The sequence below is a fragment of the Epinephelus fuscoguttatus genome, linkage group LG7 (assembly GCF_011397635.1).
Source record: "Epinephelus fuscoguttatus linkage group LG7, E.fuscoguttatus.final_Chr_v1".
Taxonomy (NCBI): Eukaryota; Metazoa; Chordata; class Actinopteri; order Perciformes; family Serranidae; genus Epinephelus; species Epinephelus fuscoguttatus.
This window is the reverse complement of record NC_064758.1, coordinates 16,617,692-16,635,625: the sequence shown is the minus strand read 5'-3', so window position 1 is coordinate 16,635,625 and position 17,934 is coordinate 16,617,692. Positions and strand designations below refer to the sequence as shown.

The window sequence follows — 17,934 nt, the reverse complement described above, 5'->3', positions numbered from 1 at the left end:
TAATGGAGTTTTGACCAGCTACTACTACTAATAATATCCTTATTTATATGGCACTTATCAAAACAAAGTGACAAAGTGCTTTGCATAAAAACAAGTATAAAATACAGCAATATGAGACTTAAAGTACTCAAAGAACAACATACAAATTAAACTCGTAAAACCCATAAAACAGAATAAATACTAGAATAAAGTGAAATCAGGATAGGCAATGCGATAAAAGTACTTTCTAAATAGATTTAAGAAAAAGCCACTGACTCTGCCTGCCTTATTTTCTTGGACAGAGTGTTACAGAGCCTTTGGGGCTCTTATCTCAAAAGCTCTGTCCCCCTTATTCTACAGCTGAGAGTGTGGAATAGATAGAAGGCCCCCTCTCATGATCTCAAGTGATTTGGTTCTTTTGTGGATAAAAGATCTGAGATACAGATGGGTGACAAATTAAAGAGAGAGAATAGAGAAATATAACAATATACTGCATGGTAAAATTAAGCAATTAAGTCGTAACATCCAATCATGTTCTCTGGACATGTATAAAAATGCATGTACAAACAGATAGTGCTCTCCACCACCATTATCAAAACACCAAATCAGGAGATATCTAATGGAAGACTGGTGTTTATTCCACAAGTAGAGTTCCAGAGACTGGTAGAATCACTGCCAAGTCACACTGAAGCTGTTCTGGCAGCAAGTAGTATCACCTCCCTAAGACACTCTTTGTTGGGTTTCCTTTACCTGTCCATACATTATGGATTCAGACCATTTAGTGGCTTTCAAGTAATTAAAAGAAACTGGAAATCCATTCTAAAACATACTGGAAGCCAGTGTAAAGAGGCGAAAACTGGGGTGATGTGATCAAAACTGTGTACACTGGTGGCAGCTGAGTCCTGTACTGTCTGTAGCCTGTCTACAGTTTGTCTATTTAGGCATGTAAAAAGGCTGTTTCTGTAATCCATTTGTGATGAGATGAAAGCACGTTAAGTAGTTTCTGTATCTTTAAAACTTAAAAACTGGCTGAATTCTGGTGATGCTGACAAGTTGAAAAAAACAAGTAAATGCTATTAACTACAAAAAGTATAAACTCTGCATACGATGCTGCATCTACAGCTGAAGAAGTAAAAGCATGTACTCCATTATAATTTCTAATAACAGATATTCTTTCTTAAATGCCTAAATGTTGCAGTGTGTGTGTGTGTGTGTGTGTGTGTGTGTGTGTGTGTGTGTGTCCGCCTGTGTATATTTCCTGGTTACCTTGCAGTGACAGTATCCACTGGTCTTGTTGCAGTCCGGGTCGAAGCCTTTATTGGTGTCACAGTGACATGGTCCACAAGTTGGAGATCCCCACCAACCCCTGGGACACTGGTGATCAATCCTACACACAGAAACACACACACACACACACACACACACACACACGCACATAAACAAACAGTTAGACACGAGTGGGTAGAGTAAGTATAGAAAAAGAAAGTACCAGCATGTCAAAAACTTTATTTGCTCTTCAAAGGAACCATCTTCCCTCTGACTTCTAACTAATGACAAACTAACTAGTTGAAACAGAGATGAAAGCGAGACACAGCTAGTGAGAGAGAGGGAGAGAGAGAGGAAGCAAAGAGAGGGATCAAACAGAGACAATATTGATAGAGAAAGGTACAGGGAGAAACTGGAGAGAAAGGGAGTGAGGAAGTTTGAGAGGAAAGACATGAGTTAAAATAATATGCACTTCAACAAAAACTTCAGCATATGCTGAGTCGTAGATGGAAACCATTATTATACAAAATATGTTGAATGACATTTAAGCAAAACACCTTTAGCTATTCATTTTAAAAGCAGCGTTTTCTAAAACGGCTGAACTTCAAACACACCTCACACTTTTATCACTGGTTTATCACACACGACACTTGGCTCTTTCGTTCTCTTTGCTCACATCTCATTTAATGTGCTCTCCTTCTGTTCTCACTAGCGTCTAATGGATCACTGAGGAGACAAACGCTTTTCACAGTCAATGCAGGTTCTCGTATGCGTGCCTTTATTGCTCCTTACGGGGAGTTTAGAAGAGGTAATTCAGATATCAGAGATCCAAATAGAATATTAGGACTGAGTCTGTTTCTCCAGAGATTTTTGTTGCATCTCTATATAGAACCTCTCTTCCAAATAAAGCGTCTCTCCCTGCTGTACATATTTGGCTGCTTAAAGGGCTCAAACGGCAACACTATCACATCCAGTGAGCCAAAATCTTTGTCTAATTATATCTGGGTAGGGAGGAGCATAGGAACAGAGGCTGGGTCTAAACAGGAAGCTGCTCTGGAAGCTGCTCTGTCTTTCCTAAATTAGAAATGAGTTCTGTCAGTCAATTAGCTTCAAGACTAACATGATGGTTCTCATTTCACTCATGTTTGAGATGCTAGTCACCTGAGCATGGGCTGCAGCTAATGATTACTTTTTACTGTTAAATATGTTTTTTGATTATTTTGGTTAATCATTAAGTTTATAAAGCGTCAAAAGAAAAATAACCAGAATACAAACTGATGTCTTTTTTAAAAAATGTAAGCTTTAAAGTTTCTGAGAACAATAATTTCAAGCGTTAAAGATTTCTCTATTTACAACTTCAGTCCTCCTCCATGTCTGCCCAAGTCAGGTTACCTTGTGACGCAGCTAGATTCCAGAGATCAGGCGAGAATCATGAGAACATGTGACAGTCAAGCCCTGATTTGCTACATTACCAGTGTTGTAGTGAAGACCACCTAAACCAAGACCATGACCAAGACCATGACCAGACCAGTGCAAGTCCTACACTGCATGACGATCTTACGATAAAGTGTGGAACATGCACACCATAGGCACTTCTCACATTGACCTGAAAGATCCACATCCCTTTTTATTTGTGTACAATGAAAAATGTCTTGATAAAATTATCAAAAGGCATTGCAGAAGTGAATTTGATGTGTGGAAAATTTCTATAGTTGCATGGGATGTACCGCCATATCACCCAACCCCAATCAATACTATCATCTTTCTGTTGAATCATGTGACTTAGTAAGATTTAGAAAGTGAGTTGGTAGTTGGTTAATGAACCTTACATTTCATTTAACAAAGGGCAAATTACAGCAGTGGGGAGAAAAAGAGGGAGTGATGGAGCCACATCAGAGGAACGTAAGAGAGATTGGAGACATTCATTTCATCAGCAGCCGACAATGTGTGTCTTTGTAAAAAGCACACACCAATGACATCAAAGATGACAAAGATGAGGCACACACACAGAACAGATCATGAGATAAAGTTAAAGCTGTGTGGATTTTACAGGCAGGAAGAAAGGGATCATGGGGTGAGGTCAGGGTCACGTTTGGTTCACACAGTGTAACACACACACAGATAACCTTAGTGTGTGTGTGTGTGTGTGTGTGTGTGTGTGTGTGTTATTATGTTGAGTCTACACTCATTCCACAGTGGATTACATGCAACGCTGGAGATGTGGGACAACAAGGCAGAACTAAAGCTACCATGATACACACACACACACACACACACACACACACACACACACACACACACACACACACACACTGGAGCAGAGCTTAACTGGGCTGTAGGCAGAACTTTAGACTGTGCTGGCATCTCACAGGTAAACTGGAGGCCAAGTGATGAGTCAGTTGTGTGTGTGTACCTGTGTTGGCAGTACTGCCCGTAGTGGTTGTCTCCACAGTCACAGATGTATCCATGGGAAGAGCTTGGCTTTCTGTGGCACTGAGCCTCGTTTTCACATGGATTCAGATGGCAAGCATCAGTGCAGCCTCTCCCGTAGTAACCTGGGGAGAGAAAGAGAGAAGGAGGATTAATTTCACAACCACTGCCACCCTACAAGTCAAACACAAACACCACCTATGAAACTACCCTGCAAAATATGTTTATATAGAACATGTTTGCTTTACCAGCCAGGGAGGACGGTTTGACAAATTTCAGGACACCAGAGAGCGGAGTTCTGGTCCTGTTGTTGGGTTTAAAATACACCAAGCGGTGCCAAAGTGCGACTCACTGCAATTGTCACCCTTTTCTGTGGCTGGGAGGCAGGTTTATGAGTTTCAGGCGGGAATAAATTCTTTGTAACATAGGATAACATGTCACAGGAATCACAGGACTCTGTAAACTGATTGGCTGTGGGTATGCTCTTCGTCGCAGAACTCAACAGCCGCAGCTCAGAGCGGCCACTGCAGCTTTCCATAGCCATTGCATGATTTAAATTTACCTCTGCTTGACCAGAGAAGTGCATCTGTTTGATATTCTAGTATTTTACTACTGAAAATAATGTATTTGATTTATTTTGAATATCCAAATATTCACAAAAAACTATCACAAAGGCAGGCACAGGCACTCACAATGTCTGTGAAGAACTTCCCTTCAATGTAAAATCATGAAATGAGAGCACAACACAACAACCACTGAAATCTAAATATGGAGAAGGCGGCTCTATTTCCCATTCACGTACCAGAAATAATAACCTGTCAGTTCACAAGTACAGATCTCAGACATCAAACAGCGATTATCGAAAACGTCACTCTCCCGACTTATTCCAGCTGGGCTAACCACTGGAAAACAAGCCACAACTGTGCGTTACAATGCTGTCATTCACTGAAACACAAAGCAACGCTGCCTCCGAAAGAAAATTACAACCATTGCTCGGGAAAAGGAATTAAAAAAGAAAAAAAAGAAAGATATTTAAATTCAGCCACAAATAACACAAACAAGTACAATCTGAGCATTGAGGAAACATTACAGCACACAATAAAAGACCTTTACGGCTGCAATTTATACAAAAACAGGGTTTCAGCTCAAGGATTCACCTGAGTTCAAGGAGGGGGAAAAAAATGGTCTTAATGTCTGTAAAGAAAAAAGAAAAAAAAAGAGAAAGCTCTAGTCTGACAAAACATACCGAGCCCTATTCATGAAATGGTCACACGGATTTTGGAAGCACAGAGAATGGCTTTAGTGGGATTTCGTCAATTTTTTTTATATATAAAATGTAGGCAGCACATTTATCTTTTAAAGAATATCATGAATTATTACTTTTCCTAATAATATGAATCAGTTGTTTAAGTCATTCATCAAGTGTCACAGGTTGTCATATGTTATTTTAGATTGGTTGTCAATCTTACGAGGATAGGTCTTATCTAATATGAGCCTGTTAGAGGACAGATGCTGGAGGTGACAGTAGAGATATAGATGCACAGTACTAGCGTGCTGCAGAGCTGATGCATAAAGCAATTTTGTGTTGAAACCATGGTGGAAAATGTATTATACCTGAAGGATTTTGGTTTAGTGTCTGTCTGTGTCTATTTGTTAACCTGACTGAATTGAAACCAACAGAGCTCAGGGAAAATGAGAGCAAACCACAGTGGTGCCACGCAGTCAAATGGATGCTGCGAGGAATGAGTGACGCCACACTGGAGACTCAACTGAGCTCGCCTGCAACCTTTTCTTGAGTGACAACCAAGACATTCATGTTCTGGCCTGTTAGCAGCTGGTACAGCCATAAGGCTCAGTGGTAAATGAATCCCCTAAACCTTAAACAAATCATTTTACTAGCACTACCTGTGCTGTCATACAAGCAAAAATCCCAAACATTCAGTTCCTCAAATGCTTTATATCATTGTTACATGAAAAACTCATCTGAACATGTCACCTTGGACTGGGAAATTACAAAATGGATTTCTCACTGTTTTCAAACATTTTACAAACTAAATAAATTAAGCAATCACAGAAAAATATGGACACCTTAATTGATTGAGAAAAAAATCTTCAGCTGTAATCTTAGTATATTTTAGATAATTCCTCTCCATAATAGCCCATACATTTCAGGTATAAATAATACTTTGAGTGTGACGTATGTTGCTGCAGCCAAAGAAAAACTAATTTGAAAAATGTGAAGTCATTGGAGAAAAAGTTTAGACACCTCTCAACCATAATAGCACAGAAATGCGCCTCAGTAAAAGCAAAGACAGCACACTTCAACGAACCACTTCAACACAACAACGTACAACACATAAATTCCCACAGTACACTTAAGCGTGCGCTGGTGCAGCACGGTGAGTGCAGCCGTCATACACTTCAATGCAATCCCCAGACACTCCACACAAACACACCAGCCTCTTATATGGTAATGCAGGCCAGCACATAAAACCCCTCTTTAATCTAATGACTAAAGCAGAGTGCTTCACACACACTTTGGGGTGTATTTAGCACAAATAAAGAAGGCCTCTCACCCAGACCGGCTTTTAATTTAAAAAGAGCATAACTGCTGTGTTTAGTCTTTAATGTACCTGTGTTATTAGATGGATTAAAATATTATGTGACTCAGCCGCAGCGAAAGACTCCACTTTCATGTTGGGATGAAAATAAAAGCAATACTGTAAATCCAATAAAATCATATTTACATTGGCGCTGGAGGTATGAGTATTATATAAATGATTTAGTAACACTGAATCCTAATGATACAGCTGATCTTGGATTGAAGGTATTTGTTGCATCAAATGTGTTAAACATGCCAGAAAATGCAAAAACATGTTTTACAGTATACTTACAGAACTGATTTTGACCACATTACAGAATATAAGACCTCACTACTGATACATAACAATATTTAAAAGTCAGATTACTCCAAAAACGGACAGAGGCATTGGCTCATGATTCTTTTTTTTTGTTGTTGAGAGTTTGGTGTCAGTAACAACTAAAAAAACGTACATTTTAAAGTAAAACCAAAACCTTGAGACTTCTTTCTTCTTTTTTTTTTTGAGTAACGACACTTAAATACACTAAACACTAAAATATCAGGAGAAAAATATCTATATCACATTTACCACCTCAGAGAAAACAAAAGAAACAAAAAATGTCTAGAGAATCTTCTCTCCAATATACTGAAGACCTCATCATCCTGATGTCTGTCTTATCACAACGTTCACTTCAACGTAGACAACTAGCAATTGATTTGAATTGTGACGATATATGAAATTGGCAAACTAACTTGTTTATTTCTGCTGTCGTTTTCAGCCATAACTGTACCGTTTAAAGATACATAGTTAAACACAGTGGTCCGACCTATCTGATGTTTCTGCTGAGCTTTTTGTATGCACTGTGTTGCCTAGCTAGCATCTTGGATAAACCAAATCTACTGGCATATAAGCTAAGCAATGTACTGCTGTGGACAGGGGCCATAGAAATGTGTATTTTATCCACCTAAAAAGTCAGTATCAGTTTAACTGTTGACTATATCTGGAGTACACACTACCTAACAGAGGCCGTGATAGACCTGGGGCCGGTTGCACCAACTGGTTTTAAGCCTGGTCTTAAGCTAAGTCGGTCGTAACTTGGCGTTCTAAGTCCGACCTAATAGTTACGCCGGTTGCACCAACAGGGCTTAAGCATTCTTCTCACTAAGACCGGGCGTAAATCTTACACCTAGTCAAGAGCAGACATAAGGTCATTATCAAGCTGCTCTCATGCGCTCTAGAGCGCAGAGAGTGCAACTTGATTATGGCACGTCTCATCCACCGTCTGTATACGAGCAGGCATTTAGACGGGAGAGGGTAATTAGGGACAGAAGCAATTGGACATAGCCTACATAATGACGAGGAGCTGATTGAGAGATTTCAGTTCGGTAGGAGAGATCTGTTTGAACTTATTGAAGAGCTGTCACCGGATTTACAGTTTGTGTTGGGCTGCAACGCAGCACCACCACCAGCCTTCCCACCAGGCAAGGGAATCCTCCCCACATATGTCAACAATGATGTCACTGTAAATTGAGGTTTTCGGGGAGGACCCCCGCCAGTTGGATGATTTTTTTGGACGAGATGTATTTTTTGCCTTGCTGAGGAGATCTTTCCACTTCTTCCTCATGTCAGCCTCTGTATGAAGGCAGTCAGAGTGTGAACACGTATTGATGTGGCCCGTTATCTCTGCCCATACCAACTGTTTGCTCTTATTTGTGATACGTCTCTGTGCTGGCTGTACAGCTTGATTAATTTTCTAATTTCAGTGTCGGTAAAGTTTTTCATTGATCCTTCATGTTTTCTTCAAATCTTAAACTGTAAGTAAACTGTCAACACAGATGAGAGGGGCTGTCAACTGTCAACTGTCATCTGTCAAGCACACGGGGTGATTCAGCGGCGCATCATTTAACATCACCACGCTCCTCTAGGCAGGCTGCGAGGGGCATTCACATGGACGTGCACAGCTAAAACCAGCGTAGCTAAGACCAGGCGTAAGCCCTGTTGGTGCAACCAGCGCAAGTCCACTCCTTAAGACTGGTCTTAACAAAGACCGTCTTAGGAGTTACGACCAGACGTAGTAAAGACCAGTTGGTGCAACCGGCCCCAGATACTTCCACGTCTGTTGGCTCTGAGACAACGGTTTAAGCTCTCAGTTAGAAAGGGCTGTCTGACAGCGAGGTAGAGAAGTGAAAATACTCTAAATACAGCATTCACTTAAACTGTTAATGCTTTTTTAGGTGGCTGAAAATTGACAAATTGAGGCAATGTTTGATCAGAGCCATTTCATTTTGTATATGTGACACCAAAATGTGTGGAAAAATCTCAGCACACCCAAAAACAGCAGGTGCGTAGGAGAGAGGCTGCAACCCCAAAATATATAAAAATCTAAAAAGGCTCCCGCACACTGTCTCATTTTCATTGTATTTAAGCAACGTTTCGGTCGGTGTGACCTTCATCAGGCATCTGTCATATATGTGACACAGAATTCCTACCCAACAGATAGTGGAAACAAACAGTGAGTCCATTTATACAATATAAACTTGTTCGTAAGTACACCTGAATTAACAATATAATCTAGAAAGGAAAAACTCCATTATAGGATATATACATATGGCTATCCATTATCTAACCTGCTTCCCAACAATACAATGGTTTTGTTTGTAAAGGTTCACAGTATGTACGTGCAATCAAAATAAGTTAGCTTTTACTTACTTGTACTTGTACTTGAATTTATCACATGGTGACTAATGACTCTTGAAATCCATTTGGGAATCTCAGCATACATGCAAATATACATGCATGGACAGTTTAATTTAAAGATACTCTCAGATTTGGAAATGTATTTTAATCTGATCATGAGCGTCTATATCAGATATGATGAGATATCAATAATCCTATTAAGAATTTTGATTGTTCAGATTACTCTCTTTAAAAAAAAAGGTCACGTAAAAATGTGCAATCCAAGCCCATGTGTTTACAGATTTTGATTTTCACATTATGTCTTTTTGAGACTATCTGTAATACAATCAACCTTCTTAGTTCTGAAAAGCCTCTCAACTGCTCCAAGAGAAAATACAGTAATATTCTTATCAATACTAACCATCAAGTGAAAAATAGAAAACAGTATAAGCTTTACAACAAGATATTACATTTTGCCCGGAGCGTCACACTGATCACCACCCAAAAAAATCTCCGCCTCACATACAATCACCTCTCCCCCCCCAGCAAGCGAGTTCTGCTTTCAGGTCGCCTTTTTAATTTACCAGCACTGAATAGGAGGACGTCTCTATAGATTGAAGTGTGACTGAAGTGTGTGTGCAGCTTGTTGGGGTCTGCATTCCTCCCTCTGGAGCTGATAAACATGTGCGAGGTCCGCTTTCACATGCTCGTCCATAGAAATCTCGCTGCTTTTCAAGCCTGTGGCCTTGGCTGCAGCTTTAGACGCACACAAGGTTTCCAGTGACTCTTATTCTTTAAACATCTCTTTCTGTCTCCTGCTAATTCCTTTCTTTGTGAAACTACAAACCCACACATATTGTAGTAAGCAAAAAAACACACTAAAAACACACACTGGCCTTGCCTTTCCCCCCTCCTCAAACCTCCATACACAGTTTTTTTTCATTTCATTTTCATTTTCTTTCGCCTCCTCTCACTTGAGGGATCACACAAACAAAAGAATAAAGATAATCACAGCTGTGGTTCAGTTTCCAATTATTCCTTTCACAATTTCTTTTCACATACAAAGAAAAAAACACACAGGTATGATTATAGGCTCTCACACACACACAAACAGTGGCAGCGTTCTGTTATTTGTTCTCTCATGATCCCCCATTCTCCATCTACAACTTCGCTGGTCTCCACTTTTGTCGCTTTGTCTCAGACACACACACTCAATCATCTTCTATCTGCCCTATACATCTTTACACTTTCACCATGGCAACTGACAGAGAGAGGCGAAGACAGCCTTGGCTGTTTTCAGATGCTTATAATGACACTGGCCTTGTCACAACAATATGGGAGAAACAGAGAGAGATAGAGAAAGAGAGAGATGGTACAAACAAAGAGCTGTAAATCGTGTGTGTGTGTGTGTGTGTGTGTGTGTGCGCGCGCGCGCATGCGCACGTGCGTTTTTGCTTCTCACAGTCAGGGTCCAGCAGTTTGTTTGAAAAGTTGTGCCTCTCGAGCCGTACATGCGCCCACAGTGACTCACAGCTTTGCAGCTGGCTTTAGACACTTCACTGTACACGACATCAGTTTGACATATCCGCAAGACCACAATCAGGAAAAGAAACATGAGTCATCTGTTTGCTGAAACACCCATTCATCCTCTGTGTATCCAACTGTCTTCCCTCTGACAGTGGGAAGATTGTGGATGTCAGAAATATCTCATAAAAATGTTTTTGTGGGAAAACAGAATAACAGCAGTGAACACTGAGTCCAGTGGCTGTGAGTTCAGTCAAAGTGGTCGCTCACAGAGATAAACCACATAAAAGTGTCATCATCCACTTTTGGTATCCTTGTAAATACTGGGATCCAAGTTGACTATCAGTAGGTTTGGGCAAAGGCTTTAACAGTACAAAAGGTCCAGGGCTCAAGACATAAAGAGCCAGTTAAAGTTAACTTAAAATGAGTTCTTTTTATGGTAACGGTAATCAGTTTTTTGCTCATGCCCTCTACAATAGCATAAGGAGGCATTTTTGTCCTCCAAAACCCTAACAATCATGGTTAAGATTTGGTTGGACCACAAAACAGACTTAGTTAGGTTTAAGGAAAGATTGTGTTTTGGGTTAAAATAACTACTTTGTTAAGTGCAGGTTGTGAAGGTGAGGTGAGAACTTTGTAAAAAGGTAGCTATCAGGCTGTAAAAAGTATGCATCTGAGAGGAGGGCACAACAATTAAATAGTGCAGAAGAAACGAAATAAGAGTGAATCTAGGGTTGGCTTTCACTTTTGCTGGTGAGCTCTGAAGGGGAGGATGGGGAGGGAGAGCAACACGGACTGGTCGGTTTTCTGCTGGAAAGGTAGGTGCCCACAGTTAGCTGCTTTCCCATCCATCCATCCATCCATCCATCCATCCATCCATCCATCCATCCATCCACCCACCCATCCATACATCCATCTATCCATCATCCATTCATCTGTTTTCTGTAACCACTTATCCATGGTCAGTCATATCCACGGTAACCAGAGACCCTATGCATTTTTTGGGGGGGTTGTTTTATGCTACGAGACTGTTTCTGTCAAATTTAATGAATAAGTTGGGTTTTATTTATTTATTATTTTATATGGCAGATTCTCCTCACTTGCTATGGTGGTCTGGTAAAAAAAAAAAATCAATAAATACAAACACTGTTGTTTTCTTCTCATAGTGCCGACATGAAAAAAATCAAAAGTTTTGCATGCCCAACCATAAATGAGGCTTGAGGGTCACAGGGGGACAATGGGCAAGAGGCAGGGTACACCCTACACAGGTCACCAGACTATTTCAGGGCTAGTACCGACAAGTACTCATGCACACAATCACACCTATAAGCAACTACAAGTCACCAATTAACAGAGCCTGCTTGTCTTTGGACTGCGGGAGGAGGCTGGAGAACCCAGAGACTACAGCCGCTAGAGTACTCTGAATCGTGGAGACAACTGATGCTATCGTTCTTCTTAGGAGGACAGTTTTGCTGTGTTGTTGATGTGTTTTGTTAAACTTGGTTTAGACCAGTACTATTAATGTATGTTGGTTTAGCGAAATAAAATGTGTAAATTGGTGTCTAAAGCTGTCATGGTTGATATGACCCTCTTATTTATATCTTGTTCCAAATGAGTGTGAACTGTTCACAGAGAACTAAAACTTAAAAAACTTTCTCAACCCTGAGAGGACCAGTGAGGTATAGTTAAAAAAGTAACTTTGTCTGTGTCAGTGGGCATTGAGTGGGTAGACTAACACAAGGTAAGGCAAAATTTTCTTCCAATAGCAGATTTCCAATGTTTAGAAAAAATCACTGTATCTCCAACATACCATTCATATAGCCACACAACAGTGCCAAATACCTGTGCATTTTGAGCTTCAATATCAAACCTGATCAATAAATGACATTCCTGGGTGAGGAGTCATTTGTCATAGAGAATAACTTTGCCCTGATTCAGCACCTTCAGGATCTGGCATCTACTGTAGGTTGGCGAACAGGAAACACAGCTTGAAACTCATAAATCTCTCCCTCTTTCTCCCAGAGGGTCCGAGCTTAATATACTGCAGCTGCACACCACATCAAAAAAACAACAACCTCATATAATGTACTTTCCTGACAAACTCCATCTGAAGAAATTTCTATTTGGCATTTGTTGTTTTCAATCACACTACTAAAAACAGGAAACACTGATGAATGGCTCATTATTACAGTAAAAGCTGTTATGACAGTTCCTGGTATCAAACCCTGAACATATGTTTTCTACATGTGATCCAGTTGGTTTTTAAACAGCTCAGGGAACTGAAGCAGACATAAATCAACGTGGCTGTAATTTATGCTATTAAATTTAAATTTTCAGCACAGTGATTTAGCCTGTAGCAACTGTCACGTAAATACAAACACAGGCTTACATACTCTATACGTACTCCGAGACACTCATGAGGGCAGATGTCTCTTTGCTTTGTCATGCAGGACCTTGTCTCAGTGTGTATGTGTGTGTGTTTTCAAGAAGTCTGTATTGCACAAATCAGAGGAACTAAAAGCAGTTGTGTTAGAAACCCGTTGGGCTAGTTTCAGCACCGGGCCAAAACACACACACAAACACACACATTAAAGGGAATTATTCAGGGTGCACCTCTCTCTCCTTTCTCTGCTTTTATTAAACTTTGATTTGATTTGTCTCGGAGCAGCATTCATTGTTTAACAGTTTTCATTTTTAATGCTCATTGTGCTGATGAAAGACAATGATAATGAGAATGTGTGTGTGTGTGTGTGTGTGTGTGTGTGTGTGTTTTTACAGTAAATAAGTGCACGCACATGAAGTCTGTGCATATGCTCTGTGTGTACGTGGGATTGTGTCCCTGTGTGAAGGCATCAGTGTGTGTGAGAGCAGCCTCTCTGCGTGTGTGTCCTTGCTAATAAGTCAAGGTGTTAGCATTAGCTTGAGGGCTGGTGCAGGATGCTACAGGGATAGCAGCGCCTTTCTGCTTCCTCTCCCATGCTGTCAGGCCTGAGGCTCTCGCACTTTCACAAACTACATCCTCCACGAAACACACACTCTCTATCTCACTCCTCTTTCTTTCCCTCCACCTCCGCTTTAATCTCATGCTCTCATTTTCAAACTTTTCTTTCTTGAAAAACTTTCCTTTGATTTCTCTTCTATCCTCTGGAGGCAGACACTGAGGCAGCAGCCTGTGGCAGCAGGGCACATTTAGTTTGGCTGTTTGGCCACAGAGGTGTGACAGAGTCAACTTTAGTGCAGAGATAGTCTTACTTCACATATGCAGACATATGCAGCCGACACCAACTACTGGCTTGTGCTCTGCTTACGGAGCATAGCTGCTTTGACTTGCGGTGCAGTTTGTGGCTAAAAATCAGAACCATGTACTACTTTGTTCTTCTGCGTTTTTCGGCAGCAATGTGGCTGGCCGATCACAGACTACAATTTAACACAATGGCAGTGTTGCAGGAATGCATATACATCCATTTTTTGTGTCTTTAAGCCGAAAATGTCTGCACAGGCCCTGAGACATAATAGCCTCAATCAAGTCCTGAGTCGACATGGAGACAAAAAAAAAAAAAAAGAGACCAAGAACTGGAAGGCTTTGTCCCAATTCTCTTTTTAACCATTCCTCCTAAATTAAATTAACAATTTTGTTTGACCAAAATAGATTGTGGTAAAATAACTATGTAATGGGACACCACCCATGCCTTCAGCAACGAGAGAGTAAGGAGCAGATTAATATTACTTAACTGCCCTATCATATTAGCATTATTAAAGCTATTTGTAATGATAACGCGCTGATACCTCTGTTGTTTTCTGCTATTTGTAAGACCAGTGGAGCTCACTGACTAGGGATGATGATTTATACAGATTTATGACGACACAGTGATAAGTCAAAATGTCAATCAGGATGAATACTGGGCTTCCACAATGCCCGTCCAATCGTTGGCACATTTTGCTGTGTATTGATAACTGCAGATGCAGCTTTGTATCATACATCTATTATTTTGCATATAATGAATAAATGAATAAATTCACCAATCACTCCTCCACAGCTCCACCCTTTTGTCCAAATATGGTCACTTCTGGCTCTAAACTTATTGCGAGTTTAATTAAAAAGGTTGTTTTACAGCCAGTCCAGATGGTTACAGGAAATCCACAGATGCATCTAAGAAAAGATTCATGTTTAGATGCAGTGAGGGAAGATGATGGATGCTAAGAAAGAGAGTATCAATATCTTGGCAAAAAAGAGTGGAGTGGCCAGTCTCTCTCCTGATTTTGTCTTTCATGTGGTTCGTTTTCTCTTAATTTTGCCTCAATCTCTAGTTTCATCTCTCCTTCAATCATAAATATAAATAATCTCCTTTAATCATCTCTGCTTGGTTGGTCTAGTCTGTTCAATCAATACCCGTAGTACTGAACTGCAGCTGCTGCATCAGTAGCTGCTAATAATCCTTCAAATAAATATCAGATATCACGCTTCTTCCTCTCCTTCACTTTCACGCCTCTTCCTCTGTTGTGTGTGCTGCTGTCATGTTAATTTTGTCTCACTTCTCTGGTTTGTATGTCGCTCTGTGCATATATGCCAGTCGTGTGTTGATCTATTCCCAAACGTGTCACCAGTGCTTTCAGGCTGTTTGATTTGACTTTCTCGTGCCCTCTTTCTTCTCTTTTTTCCTCTCGCCTCGAAACTTTTTGGTGTTTATTTTACACTATTTCTGTCACCCGCCTCTTTCTCTTCATTAATCATTAAAATGTTCAGTGTCTCTGTTCCTCCTCTGCCTCTTTTTCTTTCTATAGTTCTCTTTCTCTTCCCTTTCTCTCTAAAGAGTAAATGTTTTCCCTCCTCTCTTCCTTTACTTCTCCACTCCTCTCATTCTCTTTTAATCAGGTTTCCTCTCCTCCACATTAATTCTGCCTCATTATATTCACCTGACTAAGGAGATTTTGGAAGTTAGCCTGAAGTCAGTCTCTTTCTCTCTGTCTCAGGTGAATGAGAACTCATTATGCGCTCCCAAATATCTGTTTAACCCAGTTAGAGCCTTGGCAGACACCCACGCAGATATGGCCACATTATAATTATTCCCTTTTTCTGTCTCTCCAAGTCCGCTGGCTTCTTTCACCTTCTCCTCTCACACATCTTTTCTTTCACAGCCAATGTCCAAAGTGTGCAAAATATTAGGGCCATTTCCCTGGCACAGAGGTTAGCACACATGCAATTAAACTTCCAGGACTGAAGTGGAAAATCATTCTTGGCTGTGTCACATGGACGGTTAATTTCAAGTATTTAATGAAAAAATCAAAACATAATGAGATGCAAGGGATTAGCAGACATGCCACTTGTTCCAAACCTTAAAATTTGTCTTTGACTTGTTAAGCCTTTTGTGTTGTAAATTAATCCCCTATTATGTATAAGAATCAACAAATTGTTAAGTAAAAAAAGCAATATATTCTGATCATACCATAATCTTCAAATTGTAACCATCTACCATTAAAATTTTAAATTTATAATAGCAGCAAAGCCTCACAGTTAAAAATGTTTAGTTTTCAAATTATTGATTTAACCATGAGTTAATTATCAGATTTGTTGATTTTTTTAAATCTATTTTTTGATTGATTAATCGATAAATAATTTGTTAACAGTAACAATAATTATTTCAGCTCTACTGAGTAATTTCACATAATGAGGTCTTTTTAAATGGCAGAATCAGTAATAGGACATTGTCCTGCCAAACTTAGAGGTGGAGTTTGCAATTCTCAAGTCAAGTCAAGTCAAGTCAAGTCAAAATTTATTTATATAGCACATTTAAAAACAACCTCAGTTGACCAAAGTACTGTACAGTTCATCCAAAGAATGAATGAATAGCAAGAACCACAAAAATTATCAATAAGATCAACAATAGGTTTAGACAATAAAGCATCAACACTAGAGTACAGGTAAAATACAAATAAAAGCTGTAAAAGACATGTCTGTCTCAACTAGAGGTGAAAGCAAGCGAAAAGAGTTAGGTTTTTAAAAGAGATTTAAAGTGTTCCAAAGTTCGGGCTGCCCTTATTTGGAATAGTAAAGTATTCCATAAATTTGGCGCCACAACGGAAAAGGCTCTGTCACCCTTGCTTTTAAGTTTAGTTCTGGGACAGGCCAGCAGCAGCTGGTTGCTTGATCTCAGTGCTCTGGCTGTCGTGTGAAGCTGAACAAGCTCAGACAGATAGGATGGAGCTAAGCCATTCAGGCTTTTAAAAACAAATAATAAGATTTTAAACTGAACCCTAAACTGGACAGGGAGCCAGTGCAAAGAGGCCAGTATCGGGGTGATATGATCACGTCTTTTCTTTCCTGTCAGCACTCTGGCTGCTGTATTCTGGGCAGCCTGCAGGCGTTTCAGTGACTGCTGGTCCAATCCAACATAAAAAGAATTACAATAATCCAGACGACAGGTAATGAAAGCGTGAATTGCCCTCTCAAAATCAAGTGGAGGGAGGTAGGGCTTTGCCTTACTAAGTAGCCTTAATTGAAAGAAGCTCGATTTGACTACGGACCTAATCTGTTTTTTTAAATTTAAAGGAACAGTCAAAAATTACTCCTAGATTCCTTGCAGCAGGGTGACAGTAGGAAGCCAATGGGCCAATGGCACTGTCATAGCCATCTAAAAGGTCAGATTGGCCAAATAAAATATTTTCAGTTTTGGATTTGTTTAGGTTCAAGAAATTTGAAGCCATCCATGTGTGAACATCATTGAGACAGTTCAGCAGAGCTTGAATGGAGGCAGAGCTGTTTGTTTGAAGAGGAAGGTAGATCTGTAAGTCATCTGCAAAGCAATGAAATGTTATATTGTACTTTCTAAATATAGCACCCAGGGGCAGCATATAAATGGACAAGAGGATGGGGCCCAAGATGGAACCTTAAGGCACCCCACAATTGAATGAGGATGCAGCAGATCTATACTGGCCCATGTGAACAGAGAAACTCCTTTCTGATAAATAGGATTCAAACCATTTGAGCACTGTACCTTTAAAACCTACACACAGGTCAAGATGTGATAAAAGAATCTTATGATCTACTGTGTCGAAAGCTGCAGTCAAGTCTAAGAGCACCAGAACAGCAGTGTTACCAGAGTCAACAATTAAAAGCAGATCAGTTCTGGAGAAAGATGGCTGATATTTGAACTTAACACCCAAACAAATACACCCTACATCAGTGTTCCCTCAGAAGCTCCAGTAATATCTCTGTTGTTATTTTTGTTCCGTTACTATCATGGTGTAGCTCTGGGAGAGTGAGAGGGAGGGAGGGAGAGTAGCTGGCATAGTAAGGTAAGCCACTTTGTTTTGTTCCCATTTACAGAGCCAGGGCTGTATATGAACACTGGATCTTTTTTTTTTTTTGCACACACAGGATGGACAGCTAGCCAACTGTGAGGAGATAATTGCTGAATTTAACAAAAAAAGTATATCACTAAGCAGACTATCACTAACTGCAGCTTTAAATAATTTACGA

The 17,934-nt window shown here is 40.1% G+C and overlaps 1 protein-coding gene across 2 annotated transcripts in view; it reads right to left on the bottom strand.

Annotated features, from left to right (window-relative positions):
- celsr3 (cadherin, EGF LAG seven-pass G-type receptor 3) overlaps window positions 1-17,934 on the bottom strand; it is a 142,638-nt gene that overhangs the window by 46,166 nt on the left and 78,538 nt on the right. For both annotated transcript variants that reach the window (XM_049580099.1, XM_049580100.1), the window contains 2 exons: window positions 3,659-3,800; window positions 1,246-1,366 (listed from right to left, as the gene is read on the bottom strand). In XM_049580099.1, the coding sequence (XP_049436056.1) occupies window positions 1,246-1,366; window positions 3,659-3,800 (263 nt within the window). The remainder of the gene's footprint in view (window positions 1-1,245; window positions 1,367-3,658; window positions 3,801-17,934) is intronic.